General features: G+C 58.9%; 1 protein-coding gene across 7 annotated transcripts in view; it reads right to left on the reverse strand.

Annotated features, from left to right (window-relative positions):
* The window catches only part of ZMIZ1 (zinc finger MIZ-type containing 1), a 232,659-nt gene that overhangs the window by 10,632 nt on the left and 204,554 nt on the right, over positions 1 to 17,473 (reverse strand). For 5 of the 7 annotated variants that reach the window (XM_059169783.1, XM_059169782.1, XM_059169781.1 and 2 more), the window contains 13 exons: positions 14,268 to 14,382; positions 13,089 to 13,306; positions 12,452 to 12,650; positions 11,216 to 11,506; positions 8,265 to 8,447; positions 6,994 to 7,071; positions 6,376 to 6,550; positions 5,586 to 5,727; positions 3,924 to 4,134; positions 2,705 to 2,810; positions 1,587 to 1,747; positions 619 to 686; positions 221 to 289 (listed from right to left, as the gene is read on the reverse strand). In XM_059169783.1, coding sequence (XP_059025766.1) covers positions 221 to 289; positions 619 to 686; positions 1,587 to 1,747; positions 2,705 to 2,810; positions 3,924 to 4,134; positions 5,586 to 5,727; positions 6,376 to 6,550; positions 6,994 to 7,071; positions 8,265 to 8,447; positions 11,216 to 11,506; positions 12,452 to 12,650; positions 13,089 to 13,306; positions 14,268 to 14,382 — 2,016 coding nt within the window. The remainder of the gene's footprint in view (positions 1 to 220; positions 290 to 618; positions 687 to 1,586; positions 1,748 to 2,704; positions 2,811 to 3,923; positions 4,135 to 5,585; positions 5,728 to 6,375; positions 6,551 to 6,993; positions 7,072 to 8,264; positions 8,448 to 11,215; positions 11,507 to 12,451; positions 12,651 to 13,088; positions 13,307 to 14,267; positions 14,383 to 17,473) is intronic. The other 2 variants (XM_059169784.1, XM_059169779.1) reach the window with 1 other exon arrangement.

Here is a 17,473-nt window from a genome sequence, read left to right on the forward strand (position 1 = left end):
GTTCTGGCTGAGTTTGGGACTTTCTGGAAAGTTCATCTGTCCCTAGGCAGAGAAGTCCCTGAGGTAGAGTCACAGAGAAAGGAGAGACTGGGCCGCCGAGTAGTCTGCCCGCCTGGAGAGCGAGGGGTTGTCAGGAGTACCCCCGTGCTCATGTCATCCCATCCAGGCCAGTACCCCCACCCACCCTGCCACGTGCCCCTAGCTGGGGAGGCCGACTTACTGTTGGATGGCGTTCAGGATGCCCCACATGTACTGATCTACCTCCAGGCCCTCAAGCAGAGCAGTTTTACTGGAAAAAAGAGAGGGGGGCTTGGCCTTCGCTCTTGCAACCCCGGAGAGTAGGGGCAGAGCCCACCCCTCCCCACTGTGTCAAAGAGCCTCCACCTCTGCGATCCCACTGGAGGCAGAGACAGGAGGAGGCCGGCCTGCGACAGCCGGACACAAGAGGATGGCTCACAGCCCCCTTGCTCTGGGCTCCTCCGCTGGTCTGGGTTCCCCATTTGGCTTCTAGGCCAGGTGCAGGGGGCTGGGCCCGAACGCAGGGCCCGATGGAGGCCAGTGAGCTCCTCCGCTTCGAGGCTATGTTGGGGGGATCCCGCCAGGGCGGCCGTCACTCACTTGCACACAGGACACCTCCAGGTCCCTCTCTCGCAATTCAGCTGCAGGTACGACTCCAGGTCAAAGCACTGCAGAGGCCAGGAGACAGGCAGACAGACAGACGGATGAGAAGATGCAGAGATGCAAGTGCCGCTGCTCTCGGGACCTTTATGTGGATCTCCCAGCAGGGAGGGAAAGGGGTGCGGGGAGAAACTGGGGGCTGGGCCATCACCGGTGGCCATAATGGGGCCTTTTTGCTGTGCGAGCAGCGGGTCATCCGCTGCTCGCACAGCAAACCAGCCACCCCGAAGCCCTGCACGCATCACTCCTCACACTACTTGTGTGCCCGGTGGCCCTTGCCCATGTCCTCAGAGGAGATGTCCTGGCACGCCCGTCACTGACCCTGACATGTGATGGCCCCTCTCACAGCGGCCGGGGGCAGTGCAGACACCAACCTCCCCATCAGCCCAGCCCCGACACCCAGAACACATCCGGTCTGGTTCGTCAACGTGTGTCAGATAAATCGAGAGCCCAGACTCTTTGTGTCCACCCTATTCTCCCAGAGGGAAGCTCCTGCCCCACCATGAAGCTCCTTGTCCCCTCTTCTAGGATTCCTTCCTGAGCAGCTCCCCCATCCAAGGGAATCCCACCCACCCGGGCCGCCCACATTTGCACAGTGCTCTACTGGAGCAACCCAGACGGTGACAGTCCCTCGTTCCCTGGCCACTCCCTGAGCTCCCGCTGGGGGCAAGCTCCCGGGACACGGCAATCATCAGGCAGAAGTGTCCCTACACTTGGGCTCCAAACCAGCTGTGGCTGTACGTGCAGAACTTTCAGCTGACACCCGACCTCTGTCAGGACAGGGACTAAGTCGGTTCTGCAGCTGCCTGGGAACCAAGCCCTGGGCAGACGGAGAAGATGCTCCAAGGACAAACGACGGCTGGGATGGGTGGATACGCCCACACCCTGCTACCCCCGGGAACCCTCACCTGGACGTGCTTGCAGTCGTGGCCTCGAGCGGGCAGCTGGATGCGCCGGAATGTGATGGGGCACTTCAGAGACACCTTGATGGCCGTCTGCTCCACGCCATCCTCCCCGTTGAGGGTCGTGTTGCCTGACGAGGCAGCCACGCTGCTGAAATTCCGCTTGACTGTGGGGCAGGAGGCACAAGTGGATGTGGGAGACACGCCCATCCCACACACATGGCACTCCCTCCTGGGGCTGGGACACCGCCTGCTTCTCCACGGCCCCGAAGACACTGGGAGGCCCCGGGAATAAGAGGTGCAGCCCGGCCTGACTGGAGGGGAGGCTTGGCCCTCCGGGCAACCTGGGCCACCCAGCACTCTGGGATGGCAGCCCCCACGCGCGATGTGTGGGAGGCATGTGTCCCCAGAGGTCACCATGTCAGCTCCCCAGTCTCTGTGGAATAGGCCCCGCCTTCCCTAGGAAGGGGGACTTCCTACCACAGGTGTGGAAACCTAGTCTGGCACAGCTCATGATGTTCTGGGTCAGGCACATTTGCTTCTGCAAGGGCAGAAATGGGAATGGACCCGTGCCTGGCGGGAACCAGGGGCTCAGGAGGTCATGTGAAGAAGCAGAGTGAGAGGGAGGCGCCGCAGGGCACCTCCCGGCATGGTGCCCCTCACTAATGACCTGGGTGTTTCCTCCAAAGGACCTGACTCTGAGTCAAATCCCTCTCTCCAGCAGTCAAGCTGGGGAGGCCAGTCGGGAAATTACCCCTGGGCCTCCCTTCTGCTGAAGATCCCCTTTGTCCAGTTCCTAGAGGTGATCTTCCAGGTGATCACCACTTCTAGGAAGCCTGCCTGGCCTGTCTACACCATGGCGTTTCCTTTTAATTTGCCTCACTCCCCTGTGCTGTGAGCCCATTTGAACAGGCTAGGGAGGTCTCACAGGCCATGCTACTCTGATCATCCCCACGGCTCCAGAAGGAGGGACATGAATTGGGGATGGGGACTGGTGCCAAGGGGAACGTGGGCCCTGTGGTTTGTATACGGAGCCCAAGGCGAGTCCTGGGTGGATGATGAATGTGGCTGGACAACGAACACGGGCTACGACTGGTTCTGGCTCCCTGTGCCCCCACACTTACTTTTTGTGATACAGTGCTCAGCTGGCAGGAGGCGCTTCTTCAGGAGGCCTTGCAGCACTGAGCGCACGGAGGGCCGGTGGACCAGCTGCAGCACGAAGAGGTGGGACTGCCAGAAGAGAGTGTGGGCTCAGTCCCCGCCCTATGGTCCCCCTACGCCTCCCTGTGGTCCCAACTTATGTCCAAAGGCCCCTGAAGGCCAAGCACAGGAAAGGGTCCATGATCCATAGTGATACCACTCTAGAACAGGTCCCCTTGAGGCCCCAGGATGTGCCCTGGGACTGGTGAGCCTGGAGATCCAGGCAGGGGTCACCCCTTGGGACAGCTGCCTGGGGCCTGGGCTGACAATGAAACACCCCTGGCATCAGGTTATGGGACACCCGGCATCAGGACTGGAGCTGGCCTCACTTCCTGACCTCACTCAGCACTACCCCCCATCATGTGTTCTCTACCATTCCTGACAGAGTGTTATCCCTGTTTTCACTCCTCCAGGAAGCCTCCCAGGATTGTAAACCCTCGAGAGCCTCTCCAGGCTCTTGATTCTGTGACTCCTGTCTCTAGGTAGCCTTAGTGTCCCTAGGCTTGTAAGGGCAGGATCAGTGATTTTCCTTCTCCCGTGTCCCCCACAGAGGCCAGCAGAGTGGGGTAGGCAACCTACTTCCCCACATGTCCCTGAACAAGCCCTATGTGCAGGCCCTGATCTCTGGGGGTAGGAGAGTGGCTCAGATGGGGACCCAGAGCAGGTCACAGATCGGATGGACACATACACACTCGATTCTGAGACAGCAGGGTTGGGTGAAGAAGGGAGAAAGTTAACTCCAGACTTGATGGAGTGGGTCTGCGTCAAAGGTTGATTAGAATATAAACACTTCTTGTGAATGAAGCCAGGACAGTGCTGGTTTCAAGGCACACAGACCTCCACCAGCAGAAGACAGTGGTGGGCACTGGGAGGTGTCCAGGAGGAGGGACCCGCCAGAGGAAGTGGAGGCATGTGTATGGACAGGATGGGAGCTGTGGCAAGAGAGTGGGAAAGGCCACCTCTACGGCCAGAGCCTGGCGGCTCTGAAGGTTATCCCATAGCCCCAAGGGACCGCCGCACGTGTGCAGAGGCATGTTGCTGAAAGGTCACTTCAGTGGCTACGGGGATGGGGACAGAGCCGCGAGGACACGGCCGCGCCCCAGAGGGGCACTCCCCATGCCACGCCCCCGCCCGCACACTCACGCAGCAGCAGGCCGTGACGGTGATCTGGATGGTGTTGCGGCCCGGCTGGCACACGTGCTTGAGGTGCAGGGGCTTGTGGGAGGTCTTGTTGTCGCCGCGCTCGATGGTAAGGGGCGTGGCGTTGACGCTGACCTGCACCGAGGCCGGCCAGTTGGTGTTCATCTGCCGGTCCTCGTGGTGGTAGCACTTGAACTGCAGCTCCAGGTCAGACCTGAGGGGCGGGGCAGCGCTCAGATGGTGCCGCCCATGGCCTGGGTGACCTGGCCACAGCCGAGGTCCTCGGGGCCGCGCGTCCTCCATTGTGACAGCTGCCCTCAAACTCCTGCACTCTCCTCTCCCACCCTGGACAGCCCCTCTCCCCATGTCCCTGGCCAAAAGCCCTCCCGGCCACCCATGCTCTTTCATACTGTTGACTCCAGCCACACCCCACAGCTCTGCTGGTCTCCCCCAGACCCCTCCCTATCAGGGTGACTGCCACTCCCCCAGGATAGAGATAGAGGGACAGAAAGGACAGACACTAATGTGAGCAGACCAGCTGGGAGGCTGATTATGCCCAACCCAGACTCCAGCTGGGAGAAGCACCCAGGCCTGGGCTGCATCTGATTCAGTTCCCTGCTGGGTGCCAGACATACAGCACAGAAGATACTTGTGAACCCAGCAGCGACCACGTATGTGTGGAAACTACGCTGGCCAGGGCCACGGGATGCCTCCTAGGTAAGGGCACTGTGGTAAGAATGGACGGGTGAGCAGGGCTTCTGCACAGGGGTCTCTCCACCCTCCTGCCTGAGCACCTGGGCCCTTCCACCCACCCCAGCTCTGTCTGTAGCTCCTGCTGAAGCCTGCCTTGCAGGGTCAAGGCATTGAGCGAGCTGTGTGGATATGCCCAGTGCATATTCATCTTGTGCCTTTCAGCTGCCCATTGTTGGGAAGCTGAGAGACTCTGGTCACAGTGGTGGCAGGGCAGTGTGAGTCTTGCCTGAGGAAGAAGGACTGAGAGTGAGGACACCAATGGGTTCTGGCATCCAGGAGAACTAGGCCCGAGTCCCAGCTCTGCCGCTTGCTGGGAGAACTCCCTGTTCTACTTCACTGTCAATGGGAAAAGCACGGCCCACTGATAAGATCAAGAGAGGTCAGGTGTAGAAGGCAGAGAACACAGGGTGCGGCCTAGCCTGGACCTTCAGCCTTTGTGTTCTGGTGTGTCTGGACGTCTGAGCAGTGGCCTGGCTCAGTGGCCAGCCTCTGGCAATGCGTAGGGGTTACTGGTCCTGTCCAACCCAGTCTTATCCCTCTACATTCCTGCTCTAGCCTGAACAAGCCATGTTCAAGTTCCTCTTGCCAGTGGTCTTTGGGTCTTGAAGGTCTTTGGGTCTAAGCTAGCCACCTTTTCCTCTAGGAGATCATCCCTGACCATTCCCTCAGGCCTACAGTGAGCCAAAGCTGCTCCCTGCCCTTGGGCCACTGTACCTGCCACGGCCTGCCTGCAGGTTCCCCATGACATCCCCCAGACCCTGCCCAGAGCGGGGCCCAGTCAGTGAGGCCAAGCAGGTGAAGGCAGCAGGCAGAGGCTGCTACTGCCCGCTCAGGGCAATGCCCGGCCAGGGAGGTCACCAGCAGAGGCCTCTCCCGCCCAACTTGGACCTGGGCCCCCAGCACGACACTCACCTCCACATCAGCGTCTGATGGACCGTGGGCCGCAGGTGAAAGACGTGGTTGCTGACGGCCAGGTTGTGCTCGAGGCGGAAGGGCTCCAGCACCACGCCATCCCGCACCGGGAACGTGAGCCGCAGCTCGTCGTTGTGGTTGGCTGGGCAGGAGAGCCGCAGGTGAGCCGCTCGCCGGTGCCACCGTGGGCACGGACAAGTGTGGGCTCAGGGGAGGTGGGTGGAGCTTGCGTCCCCACATGACATACACTCCTGGCTCTAGGCTCCTGACACTGCGCAGGTGTGTGTGTAAACATGGCCAGAGAAGCTGGGACCGTGCAGGTGGGTGTGTAAGCACGGCCACAGAAGCTGGGATTGTGCAGATGTGTGTGTAAACACGGCCACAGAAGCTGGGCTATCCGCCTGTGTGCAAACCAGGGAGCCCACTGCTTCTCCAAGTCTGCCCCATGCCATCCCCACGATCCCTGCATCTCTTGTCCCCCTCATCTTGGCGCTACTTCCCTCTGGCCCCACCTACTCCCTATTCTGGAAGCCCCAGGCTCCTCCACCCAGCTCTTCTCCAAGGCTGGGAGCTGCTTTTGCTTCCTGCCTCCAGCGGCTCAGGGCTGTGGGTGGCCCAGAACCACCCCAAATTTCCCTTGTGGGTGGGGCTTACCTGCGTCAAAGCCCTTCTGCCCTTTCCACATGCCCAGCCCCCACAGGCAGTGCAACATCTAAGCCCCCTGGCTCCTGGCCCTCCTTAGGGCCCTAGGGGGAGCTGGCCGGACAGAGGGAGAAGGTGGGGCACTCACCTGGAGGTGGCGGCAGAGCGCTCATATTTGGCTTGATGTCAGGTGGGAAGGGTGGTTTAACATCTTGGCTGGGGGACAGGTATGGGGGGATGCTGCTCCCGGGGGTCATTGGGGGCGTGGGGTTCCCTGGAACAGGTGAGTGGGGGTAATTTGCCACAGGAACTGGCCTGGGAGGCTGGAGGGAAAGAGAAACCACACATAGGTTATGGGGTCACAGGGATGGGAGGGACTATGGCTCTGGATATATACCCCACCCACCCGGTTGTCCTGGGGCTGTAGTCCCTGCTCCCCGAAGGGTGGAGAGCCAGTCCCCCTGGAAATCCCTCCATCCTGGCCAGCACTTGGGTCTCTGGCTGCCTATGTCATCACTCCAGCCCAGCGCGGTCCTCAGATGGAGCTGAGCCTGCAGGACCCCGGGAAATTGGCTCCCTAGGAGCCCTTCTCCCTTCTGCTCTTAGTCCTTACCCTGCCCCACCTGCCTAGACCTGTGGCTTCTGTCTGGGCATCACTGCTCCCAGGAGCTGAGGACTAGGGAGTACAGCCCCACCCATGGGCTTCAGGTGGGAACGGCCAGGCCCCTTAGACACACAAATACACCAGATCAAAAGTGGAACGTACCCTGTTGACATTCCCTTGGCTGTAGTTACTGTAGCTGCTTCCCGAGAAGGTGTTATTTTGTCCATTAAATTGCTCTGGCTGTTAATGCAAGACACATGATGTGGTGAGAGTGGAAGGTGGAGAAGCTACCAGAAGCCTGCTTTCTCTCCCAATATGAAAACTGGCCAGGAGTACAATACAGGGGATGCTGATGAGGCCCATCCAGTGCTGGGGTGCGGAGTGGGACCCCCAAGGGGTAGGGCAGGTCACCCCCTCCCCATCCCGGAACAGAATTTCCTCTCTCTCTGTCCACAGCTAGTGATACAGCAAGAGTTCACAAAAACAGAAACACCCAGAATGCTGAAGTTGGAGTGGTGGCTGGGTGGTTGTGGAAGTTAGCATGATTCCTGGGCAAATACACATCAAGTGTGTCCAGAGTTCTCTGTGCTCCTGAGAACGAACTTTATGATCCCAAAGAAGGAAAAAGCTAGATGCCTGGAAATATCCATCACGGTGTTACTTTGAAAGTGAAGAATCAAAAACAACGCAAATGTCAGACAGGAAGGGAACGATAAAATACAGTGTGGCTTAGATCCACAGGTGAGGCACCCTAGAAAACTGAAAACCGCAGAGACTCTGTAACAGCAAGTAACTGATTTCACGTTAAGCAAAAGAAACAGATTCAAAATGACAACCTTAATAATAACTATGTAACATGCTGATGCTCACGGGCAGTCACGGGCAATAGGAGAAAAAGGTTTAGAACTTAGTATTAATATAACCAGATGAATGCTATTAAAACAGAACAAAACAAAAAAGTTATTTCCAAGGCACCTAGGTGGCTCAGGCGTGGGGTCTGCCTTCAGCTCAGGCCATGATCGCAGCGTTCTGGGATCGAGCCCCATGTCAGGCTCCCTGCTCAGCAGGAAGCCTGCTTCTCCCTCTCTCACTCCCCCTGCTTGTGTTACCTCTTTCGCTGTCTTTCTCTCTCAAATAAATAAATACAACCTTTAAAAAAATAAAAAAACCCTGTGCTTCCTTTATGATCATCGGTGCATGCTGTAAACAGCAACAGGGAAGGGGAAAGCCCTTGTCTGAGCCCCATGAGAAAAGGAACCAAGAGAAGCCAGCATGACATTTTGGCCATGGCTCTGAGCTCTCGAGGACACCTCCGGAAATCTCTGCCTGCCCCCTGGTGACTTCAGGGGACACACAGGACCAAGATGACCCAGCTGGGGGCAGGGATATGAGGTGGAGATGAAGAAAGGGGCCGGTGGGGTGGTGGGACTCACCTTGTAATACTGCCCCATGTTGACCGTGGGGGGCGGGTACTGTCCGGTGCTCGGCTGGCTGGGCATCCTCTGCCCGGGGTAGTTGGGAGAGGTGAGCGGCCGTGGGGGGTTGGGGGTTGGGTACTGGCCTGGCTGGGTGGGGAACTGGCTGTTTGGTCCGTATTGCTGGTTTCCATAGTTGGGCTGTGGCAGCAGACAGAGGAGAGGAGAAAGGCTGTCAGTGTCGTGGAGCCAAGCCACTTACCAGAAGGCCTGGAACACCCTGGCCCACACCTTCATCCCTGCCCTTTTCCACAAACTGCCTCCTCCACCCAGAGGGGGGTGGCGGCACAGAGGCTGTCTGAGCCCCCCTGCTGCCCTTACATCTGGGGACACAACGTTCTTCCCATCTGGCTTGGGGGCCACCTCCCTGTGAGCAGCCTCCCCCCAAGTAACCCGCTTTCAGAGACTCTCATTCATCCTGTTAGGAGGGGGCTCGATTTTAAAGCCCCCTTTATGTGTCTCCCAGCGCCTGGTCTGTGGCAGGTGAACACAGACGACGGGATGTGCTTCCGGAAAGGGGACCCCCTCAACCCCTGCATTCGGAAGCTGAATATGAGGGGCCCTGGCTCCATACCCCACACCGAACAGCACACACGGATGTTCAGTTCTGGGCCATGCGTGCAGAGGTCGAGAGAAGCAGGCTTGTGGGGGGTCCAGACAACCCTCTCAAGACAGGCAACCGAGAGAGAAGGACCCCTGTCCTCGAGGATCTACAAGGTGACCCCTGACACGCCGATGTCCACCCCTGCAGCCACCTCCCTGCTCCGTAAGGTGAGGGGACCCTCAGGGCCACCTGCCACCCAGACACTCCAGGCCAGGGCATCCCGCCAGGTTGGTGGTTTCTTCTCCTAGTCTCCTTATCTACTTAAACTGTCCTTCTTGCCTCTAGGCTCAGAGGTCCTGGCTGTGTCCCCGTGTCTGGCAAAGAGCAGACCCTCCATAAACACTTGCTCAGCAAATGAAAGCAGAGTCCAGAGTTCAGCGGCAGAGAGGAGGAGGTGTCTTGTGTCAGTACTGAGGACCTCTGCCCCTCACACTGCAGCGAAAGGGGTGGCTGCTGTGGGTGACTGTGTGGTTCCTGTCATAGCACTGGAGGAGCAAGGGTGGAGGGGAGCCTGCCCATCAGGCCACCGAAGAGGAGTCCCGTGTGGGACCAGCCAGTCTGACACCTGCCCCAGCGTTCCGACGGCTCACAGATTCTAGAAGCATTGAAGGGTGATGCCCGCCTTCTCAGACAGGGTCAGGCCACACGGGCCGGGATCCCGCAGTGTCCCAGCCCAGTGCCAGGCATTTTGTAAATGGGGAAGCATCAGCATTCCATGAAGAGGATGACTCAGTGAACATAATTCAAAGCTTCCGGTGTGTGCCTTCACAGGTGCAGGTGGACATCAGGGCAAGGACTGAGACTTTCTCTGCCTTTCCTTTCTTGGGATCTCCTCCTTAGGGGCCGCCAGTCCCAAAGCTGGATCTGCAGATGGCATCACTAGCCCAGCCAACAGGGATGCTGGGAGTCTGAGGACAGATGGGCTGCAAGGGGTCCAGAACTCCTGTGGGGACTGTGTGTGGCAATGAGACCAGGAGCTTGAGCATTCCCCGCCCAAGGACAGCCAGGACCTCGAGAGCACGGTCCTTCTCTGGCTGGTGCCTCCTGAATCGGTGCCACCCAGGAGCATCTGGGCTTGAGCCAGGCTCCCTGTGTTTGAGGAGGTCCCTGAACTCTCCCCTTCTGAACTCAGGACACCTCCAACAATGGTCAAGCCTGAGCTAGGGGGAATGCTGAGGGAATCACACAGACCTTCGAGGAACGTAAGTTCTGGCCTCTAAACCCACCACAAGGCCAAGCTGAAGGCCACAGTTTGGAGGCAAGTGGGGTGGGGGTGGGGGGAGCCAGTCTGAGAAGAGGCGACAAACAGAGAGCTGTGATGGAGATGGCTCAGCAAGAAGCTTTGCCTAGGTAAGGAACCAAGGCAGGCTTCCTGAGGAGCAGGCACTGGGTCAGGATTCTAGGGTCCCTGTGTCTTTTGCAGGTGAACTAAATAAAGCCTTACCCAGATAGGCCATTGGCTGCCAGCTTTTCCCACGGCTCACTGAAGGCCCTATGACACCTCCTCCGGGAAGTCCTCTTTCTCTGACCTCACGTTTCATTCCGGATACCCCCTGTGTGTCACCTCCTTATGGGCTCCTGCTTAGACAGGTTTCTAGGAAGGTGATCCCCTTTTCTGCGAGTCTCATTTGCCAGTGGATGGGTGTGGGTTTTGCTTCCTTAAATCTTCACCTTTCCCTTCACTGAGCTGGCTGGGCAGCCAGTGAGGCAGTGTTCCTCCTGAAAGAGCAGCTGACAGTTGGCTGAGAAGAGCCCTAAGAAGCACGCTGTCTGCCTTCCAGTCGCTTCTTTGACATGCACAGCCTTTAGATATCTACAGACTTTTATTCCTTCTCTCACTCTTGCAAGAAAGAAGCCCTCGTGTGCAGGTGAGGAACGTGGACCCAAGAAGGCTTTGCTCCTTACCAATGCCACCCAGCTAGTGTCTGTGCCAAGACAAAACACCACGCCAACCGCAGCTGCTGCTGCCCATGCCGGCCCCCAGCCCAGTGCTTCCTGTCCAGCTCCTCATTCACATCTCCCAAGCGACCCCAGGGGTGGGCTGGATCAGCGCCATCTTTTACAAATGAAAAACCAAGACTCCAGCAGGGAACATGACTTGATCAAGGGCTTCCAGCTGGGAAATGGCAGAGCTGGTCTCCAAGCCAGAAGCCTGACTCTGTCCTAAGGCTCAGACTTTTGGTCCAGGTTTGGTGCTGGTCAGTTCCTGCCCTTTCCAAGGTCCTGCCCACAGCCCATCTCTTTTCAAGCCCTGGGTCCACCCCACCTCCCACCCTGGCGACCACCTGCCTGCTGTCACACTCACCTCTCCTGGGTATGGCCTCTTTATGCTCTGAATGGGAAGGGACTGGGGCCGGGGGCCCGGGTAGGTCTGCTGGGGCATCCGCTGCCCGTGCGTGCCAAAGGGGCTGATGCCGGGCGGCCGGGGCTGGTTCATGCCCATGGGAGGGCCGCTCATCCCCGAGGGTGTCATGCCAGCCGCCATGCTTGCGGGGTTCATGCTGCCCCCCATGGAGGCAGGCCCCCGCGGCCCGGGCTGGTTCATGAATTGGCTGTTATACGCCTGGGTGGGACCCATCTGGAAAGAGGAACAGACCTTCAACGGGAGAAGAAGAAAAAAAAAAGAATAAAATGCCACATGCATTGAAAGTGCAGGGAGGGAAGGGTGGGGGAGGTGGGAGGCTCTGGGCCAGGGGGGCACTTTCCTGTGGGGTTGCAGCTGGTGACCAGGCCCCAAGGGATGTCAGGCCTCTTGGGCTCACCACTGCCCTCTGCAGGCCGCACAGGAAATATGCAGCCCAAGGGGTGTTCCGGGGTGGGGTGCAGTCACTCCAGAGAGCAGGCAGCATTTCCAGGGAGGCAGGCAGGGAATGGGAAAGAAGGTGCAGAGGTGGGGAGGGGCATGGGAGGGTGGAGGGGAATGAGGATGGAGGCAGGAGCCCCTTTCCTGGAAGCCCTGGCCCCGCCCTCGGCCAGTGGAGACACGCCCTCCATCCACAAAGTCCAAGGCAATCCCAGCTCCCACCTCTGCCCACCTGCCCCGCTGTCCCCTTCCTCCAAGCCCCATCTCCTGTCCCATCCTCCACTCCTTCGGGGAACCCTCCCTCCTCTCACTCCACCAGTCCTGAAGGTCAGGGGAACAGAAATGGGACCTGGGTTCAATCCACAGATGGGATGACTAAGAGTATATGCTCTTCAGAAGCCACCACGGGGACACACTGGTGACAAGGCATTTTAGGCACTGAGCCCGCTCTTTGGTGAGCAGGCACCCAGAGGGCGATAAAGAACGTCTATCCCCATTCGCAGACACGCACGAACCACAAACCCACGCAGAACAAACACAAGCACCCAGACGGCCTCCCCACCCACCATACTCAACCACTCTGACACACCCACGTCCTAACACACACCCGTCCACATGCCTCCAAGGAAACCCAGACGCACCCTGACACCATCAGCATTTCCAGCACACACGGCATCAACACCCCAACTCTGCTGGGGGGGGGGGGCAAGGCTGGACCAGGACTAGCGGGGCCCTTACCGGTCCATACTGGTTTATATCCTTGTTCTGCGTCTCCTGCAAGGCTGCCACAGTGGCCGTGGCTGTGGCCGTGGCCGTGGCTGCTGCCGCCGCCACCGCAGCTGCTGCAGCAGCAGCCGCGGGCTGAGTGAAGTCAGCGGGCGGCCTGGTGTGCGGAGGGATGCCCATGCCTGCGGGGGCATTAGGACCCCCGGGGTAACTGCAAGGAGAAGAAGGGGAGACTTAGACACTGCCTGAATCTAGAGATGAACCCACTGTCAGCCCTGGGCTGGGAGGCTGGGGGGGGAGAATGAGGGTCCTTCCGTGACCTCCTGCCCCAGGGCTCACAGACGGGGAGGCGTCTGGACTCCGAACCCAAATAGGGGAGAGGGGCCTCCTGTGGGTTGGCAGCCCTCCGTGCCCCTTGGCGACAGGCAAGCTGCTGTGTTCCCGAAGCCCTAAGTGGGTCCTGCTTGCGTGGACCCTCCTGGGCACGAGATAACTGCATCTCGCTGCCATGGGGAGCCCACCTTCTGGAGGAGGACATGGTGCCTCAAAAAACCCCGAGCACCTTGCCCATGGGCGTTTCAACCTGACACTTGCTCCAGGACAGAGGGGGAAGGGCAGGGCCAAAGCTGTTCCCGGGGGAGCTGCTCACCTGGCCCCAAAGCCCCCGCTGCCGGGGTAGTTGGGCCGGCCGTACATGCTCTGCTGGATGTAGGGCTGAGCGGGCCCAGCCTTGGCCGAGAACTGCTGCTGCTGCCCGGCGAACTGGGGGGAGTTGAGGCCGGGGTTGCTGGTGGTCATGCCCGATGCCATGGGGTTGCCGCCTGGAGTCATGGGGTTGTTGGCATTGGCCATAGGGTTCCCGAGGACCTGTGGGCAGAGAGGCTGTCACCCAAGTGGTGCCCCAGGGGGCGTGGGAGGGAAAGAGGAGACACCGGGGGGTGGGGGGCACAGCTGAAATGGTACAATGGGGGAGGGCAGAGGGAAAAGGGGAGAACCTGGAGGCATGAACAGTCCCCAGACCATACAAATGCTTCGAAGTGGGTAATGCGGCCTGGAAGCTGGCAGTGCAGGGGATAAGAACCCCAGCCTGTGATGGAACCAGGAGGGGCTGGTCCTGCCCTCCGTTGTAGGTGGAAGGAACTGGACTTCTCAGCCCTCCCCTGCCAAGGGGTCTGGATGCCCAGAGAACTGGGCTGCTGCTCTGTCAGGGCAAAGAGAAGCCCAAATTGCCAACTCTGGAGGGCAGCGGGATCCTGGCCGAGGGGTGCCTGTGGCCTGAAACTGCAGGGAAGCCTGGGGCTGCCCTCGGGGGCGGCCACCAGCCCCTACCTGTGGCAGAGGCCAAGCAGACTGGACAAGAAGGCGTGGAGGAAAGAGGAAGGGGTGAGAGCAGGAGGGCGGGCTGGCCAGCGGGAGGGGTGTGTCACGAGCTGAAAGCTCACCATTTTGCTGAAATCTATCCGGGGTTACCCAAGGTCAAAGACCCCAGACACTGGAGCTCTGAGACCAACAACACCCAAGAAGTTCTCCTATTTATCCAACCCAAGTAAACGTGGGCTAGGGAAGAACCCCCAGCTCTCCGAAGATGAACGTTATTCCCAGAAACACCCTCAAACAGATGGGGATGGTGGTCTAGGGGCCAGCTGCTGCCCTCCAGAGCAAGCATGGAGGGTAGTGGCGTGCCCACGGCTGAGTGTGCCCCAGGAGCTGGTCTTTCCAGCTGGGCAGTGCGAGGACGGCTGGCATGGGAGATGATGCTAAGGTCCCCATGCTCAAGGGATGGTCCTGCTGGGGAGAGGCTGCGGCTGCGGGCAGGACAGGCTCTTACCTGGCTCTGGGATGTGTTGGTCACTCCCCAAACTGTGGTGACCACAGAGAGGGAGCCGGGAGGCTGGTTGGTGTTCTGCTGCCAAGGGACAGAGTCATAGGGGAATGACCCATCACTGCAGAGGGAGACAGAAGGGGGATCCTCAGGGACTGCATACAAAGGAGGGTCCCATCACCTCACTGTCCTCCACAGCTTCCAGTCAAACCCAGGTGACCCCCATCTCTGTCTAGACCCCCTATGTCTGGCATGGGGTCCAATGCAAAACAGACCTGCTTCACGCGGTGGCAAATCGTGCCAGTGACCAAGTCTCCCCCCATTGCTGTGGAGGTCCCACCCCCATGGCTGTCTGCCTCACCTTAGCCCAAAGTCCAAAGGAAGAAGACAGACCCCCAGGCCCCACCTGAGCTCCTCCTTCCACCATGCTCAGACTCGAAGTGTCTCTCCAGAAAGAGCTCTACTTCCCCCGTGCCAGCTTCCCCTTGGAACTTCCCAGTCCCTTCTCAGAAAACACCGGAATGGCCCCAGTCCGAAGCTCGCCTCTTCCCCCTTCCTCCCGATACTCTGCAGCAGGTTGGCCACCCAGCCCACCTGATCTGGCCTTTGGCAAGAAGTTCCTTACGTTACCCTGCCTTCCTGCCTCTGGATCACAGGTACAGGCCTGCCCGCCATGCTTCCTCCCCTGCTCTGGCCCCAGTCTCCTGCGCACGTCCCCACCGAGCTAAGCTCCCTTAAACACCCAAGACCCTTTCCACAATCAAAGACCTTCGATGGCTCCCAGTGTCTACAAGGCGAAGTCCAAACTCACACACTTCAACATGATTTACCCTTCTGGCTAATCCCACCCTAACCTGCCTCCCCGCATGGCTCCCACCTCTGCCGGAGCACTGTCAGCCATGGCCCCATTGCCCCATCTCCCTGCTAGGCCCAGAAGCACCCACCGTGTTTGGGGGCATCTCCTGAGAAGCCCCCAAACACCAGAAGCAAGGACTAATTGACCTTAGCCCCAACACCCTGATCTGCACACAGTAAGTGCTCAATAATGGCTTCCTCTTAGTTCCTGTGGTGCAGGTGAAGAGTGACCCCAGGAGGGGGCAGGGGCTGTCAGGGTTATAGCATGAAGAAAGTGCTGGGGTCCCAGCCCCCAGGAGTGCTGAGCTGGGGCTGTCTCTGCATGAACTCCCTGTAATTCTCATGGAGAGACAACCCTGGACATGACCCCCAAGGGGGGAGAAAACACAGAGAACCCAGATGTGTTGTAGCAGCCCTGCACGGCTTCCTGACAGCAGGGAGGCCTGGAGGGCGGCACTGTTGGCTACCAGGATGGGGGGTGGGTCTGGGGGAGGTGTTGGGGGAAAGCACTTCATGCTTCCGTCTGGCACAGGAAGTCAGCAGAAGGCAAAAGGGCTTGCTCACTCCTGGAGAACTTAGACCCTGGCCTAGCAGGCAAGCCAGGCCCGGCCCTGGACGTGCTGGGAGCCAGCCCTGAGGTCAGGACTCATGAGGGGAGGCACTGTCCTGTGGGATAGGCAGGCAGGGAGAAGCCAGTGGGGGGCGGGGGGCTGAGTCTCATGCCTGCTTCTTTCCAGGTAGAGCCCTCCGCAGCCAATGCAGTCAAGGCAGGCAGGGCCCTGCAGGGGTGATCAGACTGGAAGGTGAGGCTGTGTCACTGTCCGCCCAGGCTTGCTCACCCCCTGCCCGGACACCCTCTCTGCCCAGCCAGTCCCTGGCTTCCTTCCTATCTCTGCTCACAAGTCCTCTCGCTGGAGGAGCCTGCCCTGATCTCCTGGGGTAAGAGCCACCCCATCCCTTCTACTCCCTTTTCCTCCTGCCCTGTTTTTTTGTTTTTGTTTTTGTTTTTTGTTTGTTTGTTTGTTTTTGTACCCTGGTCATGAGTCCTGTTCTGCCCTAGCTCCCGTCCAAATTCCCCTGCCTGTCTGCACCGACTCCTCTCATCTATCAAATGGGCAGAGGAAGGACATTCCCCTACTCTGTTCTCAGAGTTTTTAAGCTGTGGGTCATGAAACACGACTGGGTCATGGCATCAAACCAGCATGAGGGGAAAAAGAGGGAATTAAACAGAAAGCAGTTAAGGGTGAGCGCACGGTAAGAATAAATAACGTTCCAGTTGCCAGGGGGAGGGGAGTAGGGAGAGGGTGGCTGGGTTATGGACACTGGGGAGGGTTATGTGCTATGGTGAGTGCTGTGAAGTGTATAAACCTGGCGATTCACAGACCTGTACCTTTGGGGCTAATAATACATTATATGTTAATTAAAAAAAAAAGAATAAATAATGTTCCTCAGTGGCTTGATTTTACGCGCGAGTGTGTGGGTACCCTGGGTCATGGTGTACTACGCATATTTACTGTGGGTCTCAGTCAAGGCGGTCTGGACAACACAGGCCTTGGTAGTTCAAGTCTGATGTGGCTCAAAGAAGAAGAGGCAGCCAGAAAGGTTTTCTCTGCTAGAAAGGGACACAGACCTGGGCATTACTCATGATTTCCAGGGGGAGAGGAGAGGCCCTCAGGAACCCAGACCTCCTGCCTGCCCCCTACTCATGCCAGCCAGACACAGCGTGGGCCAGTGAAGAGGAGGTGAGGCCCAGATGCACTGACCAAAGCTGGAGGACAGCTCATACTCGCATCTGGGAGGGCTGCTTGTGAATCCAGGAGCCCAGAGAGCTCAGGAGGGGTGGAGAAGCCCAGGGAAGGAAGCTATGAGCCTGGTCCTGAGCACAGCTGGGCTGGAAGGACCTCCCTGGGAGAAATCACGAAGGACTGGGGTTCCACCTGGTCCTGGGCCTGGCATACCAGGAGCCTGAAGGAAAGCCCTGCAGACTAGTTTAGACCAAGAGAGAAGACCCCTAGACACGAGCTGTCCTGTGAGGCTCTCAACCTTGGTGTGCAGGACAGAACACAGGACCCTTAGCAACTTAACAGCACAAGTGTGCGTCTTCTCTGCCCCACAAGCTCCCAGCGACCTTCCAGGCTGATGTCCTTTTAGAATGTGCCTGGCAGGCTTAGAAGGAGAGCCCTCTGGAAGCCCCTGGAGCCTGGCAGGGCCCCACCTGCACCTGGGGGAGGGGGGAGCGGGCAGCTGCTGCCTCACCCCCTCGGGTGGGGAGGCCCCGGCTCACCGGGATACTGCACAGGCCGACAAACCAGCCCCAGACCGCCCTACAGCTCCGTGGGTGGGCCTTGTGGGCGGAA

The sequence above is a fragment of the Mustela lutreola genome, chromosome 4, assembly GCF_030435805.1.
Source record: "Mustela lutreola isolate mMusLut2 chromosome 4, mMusLut2.pri, whole genome shotgun sequence".
NCBI classification, from domain to species: domain Eukaryota; kingdom Metazoa; phylum Chordata; class Mammalia; order Carnivora; family Mustelidae; genus Mustela; species Mustela lutreola.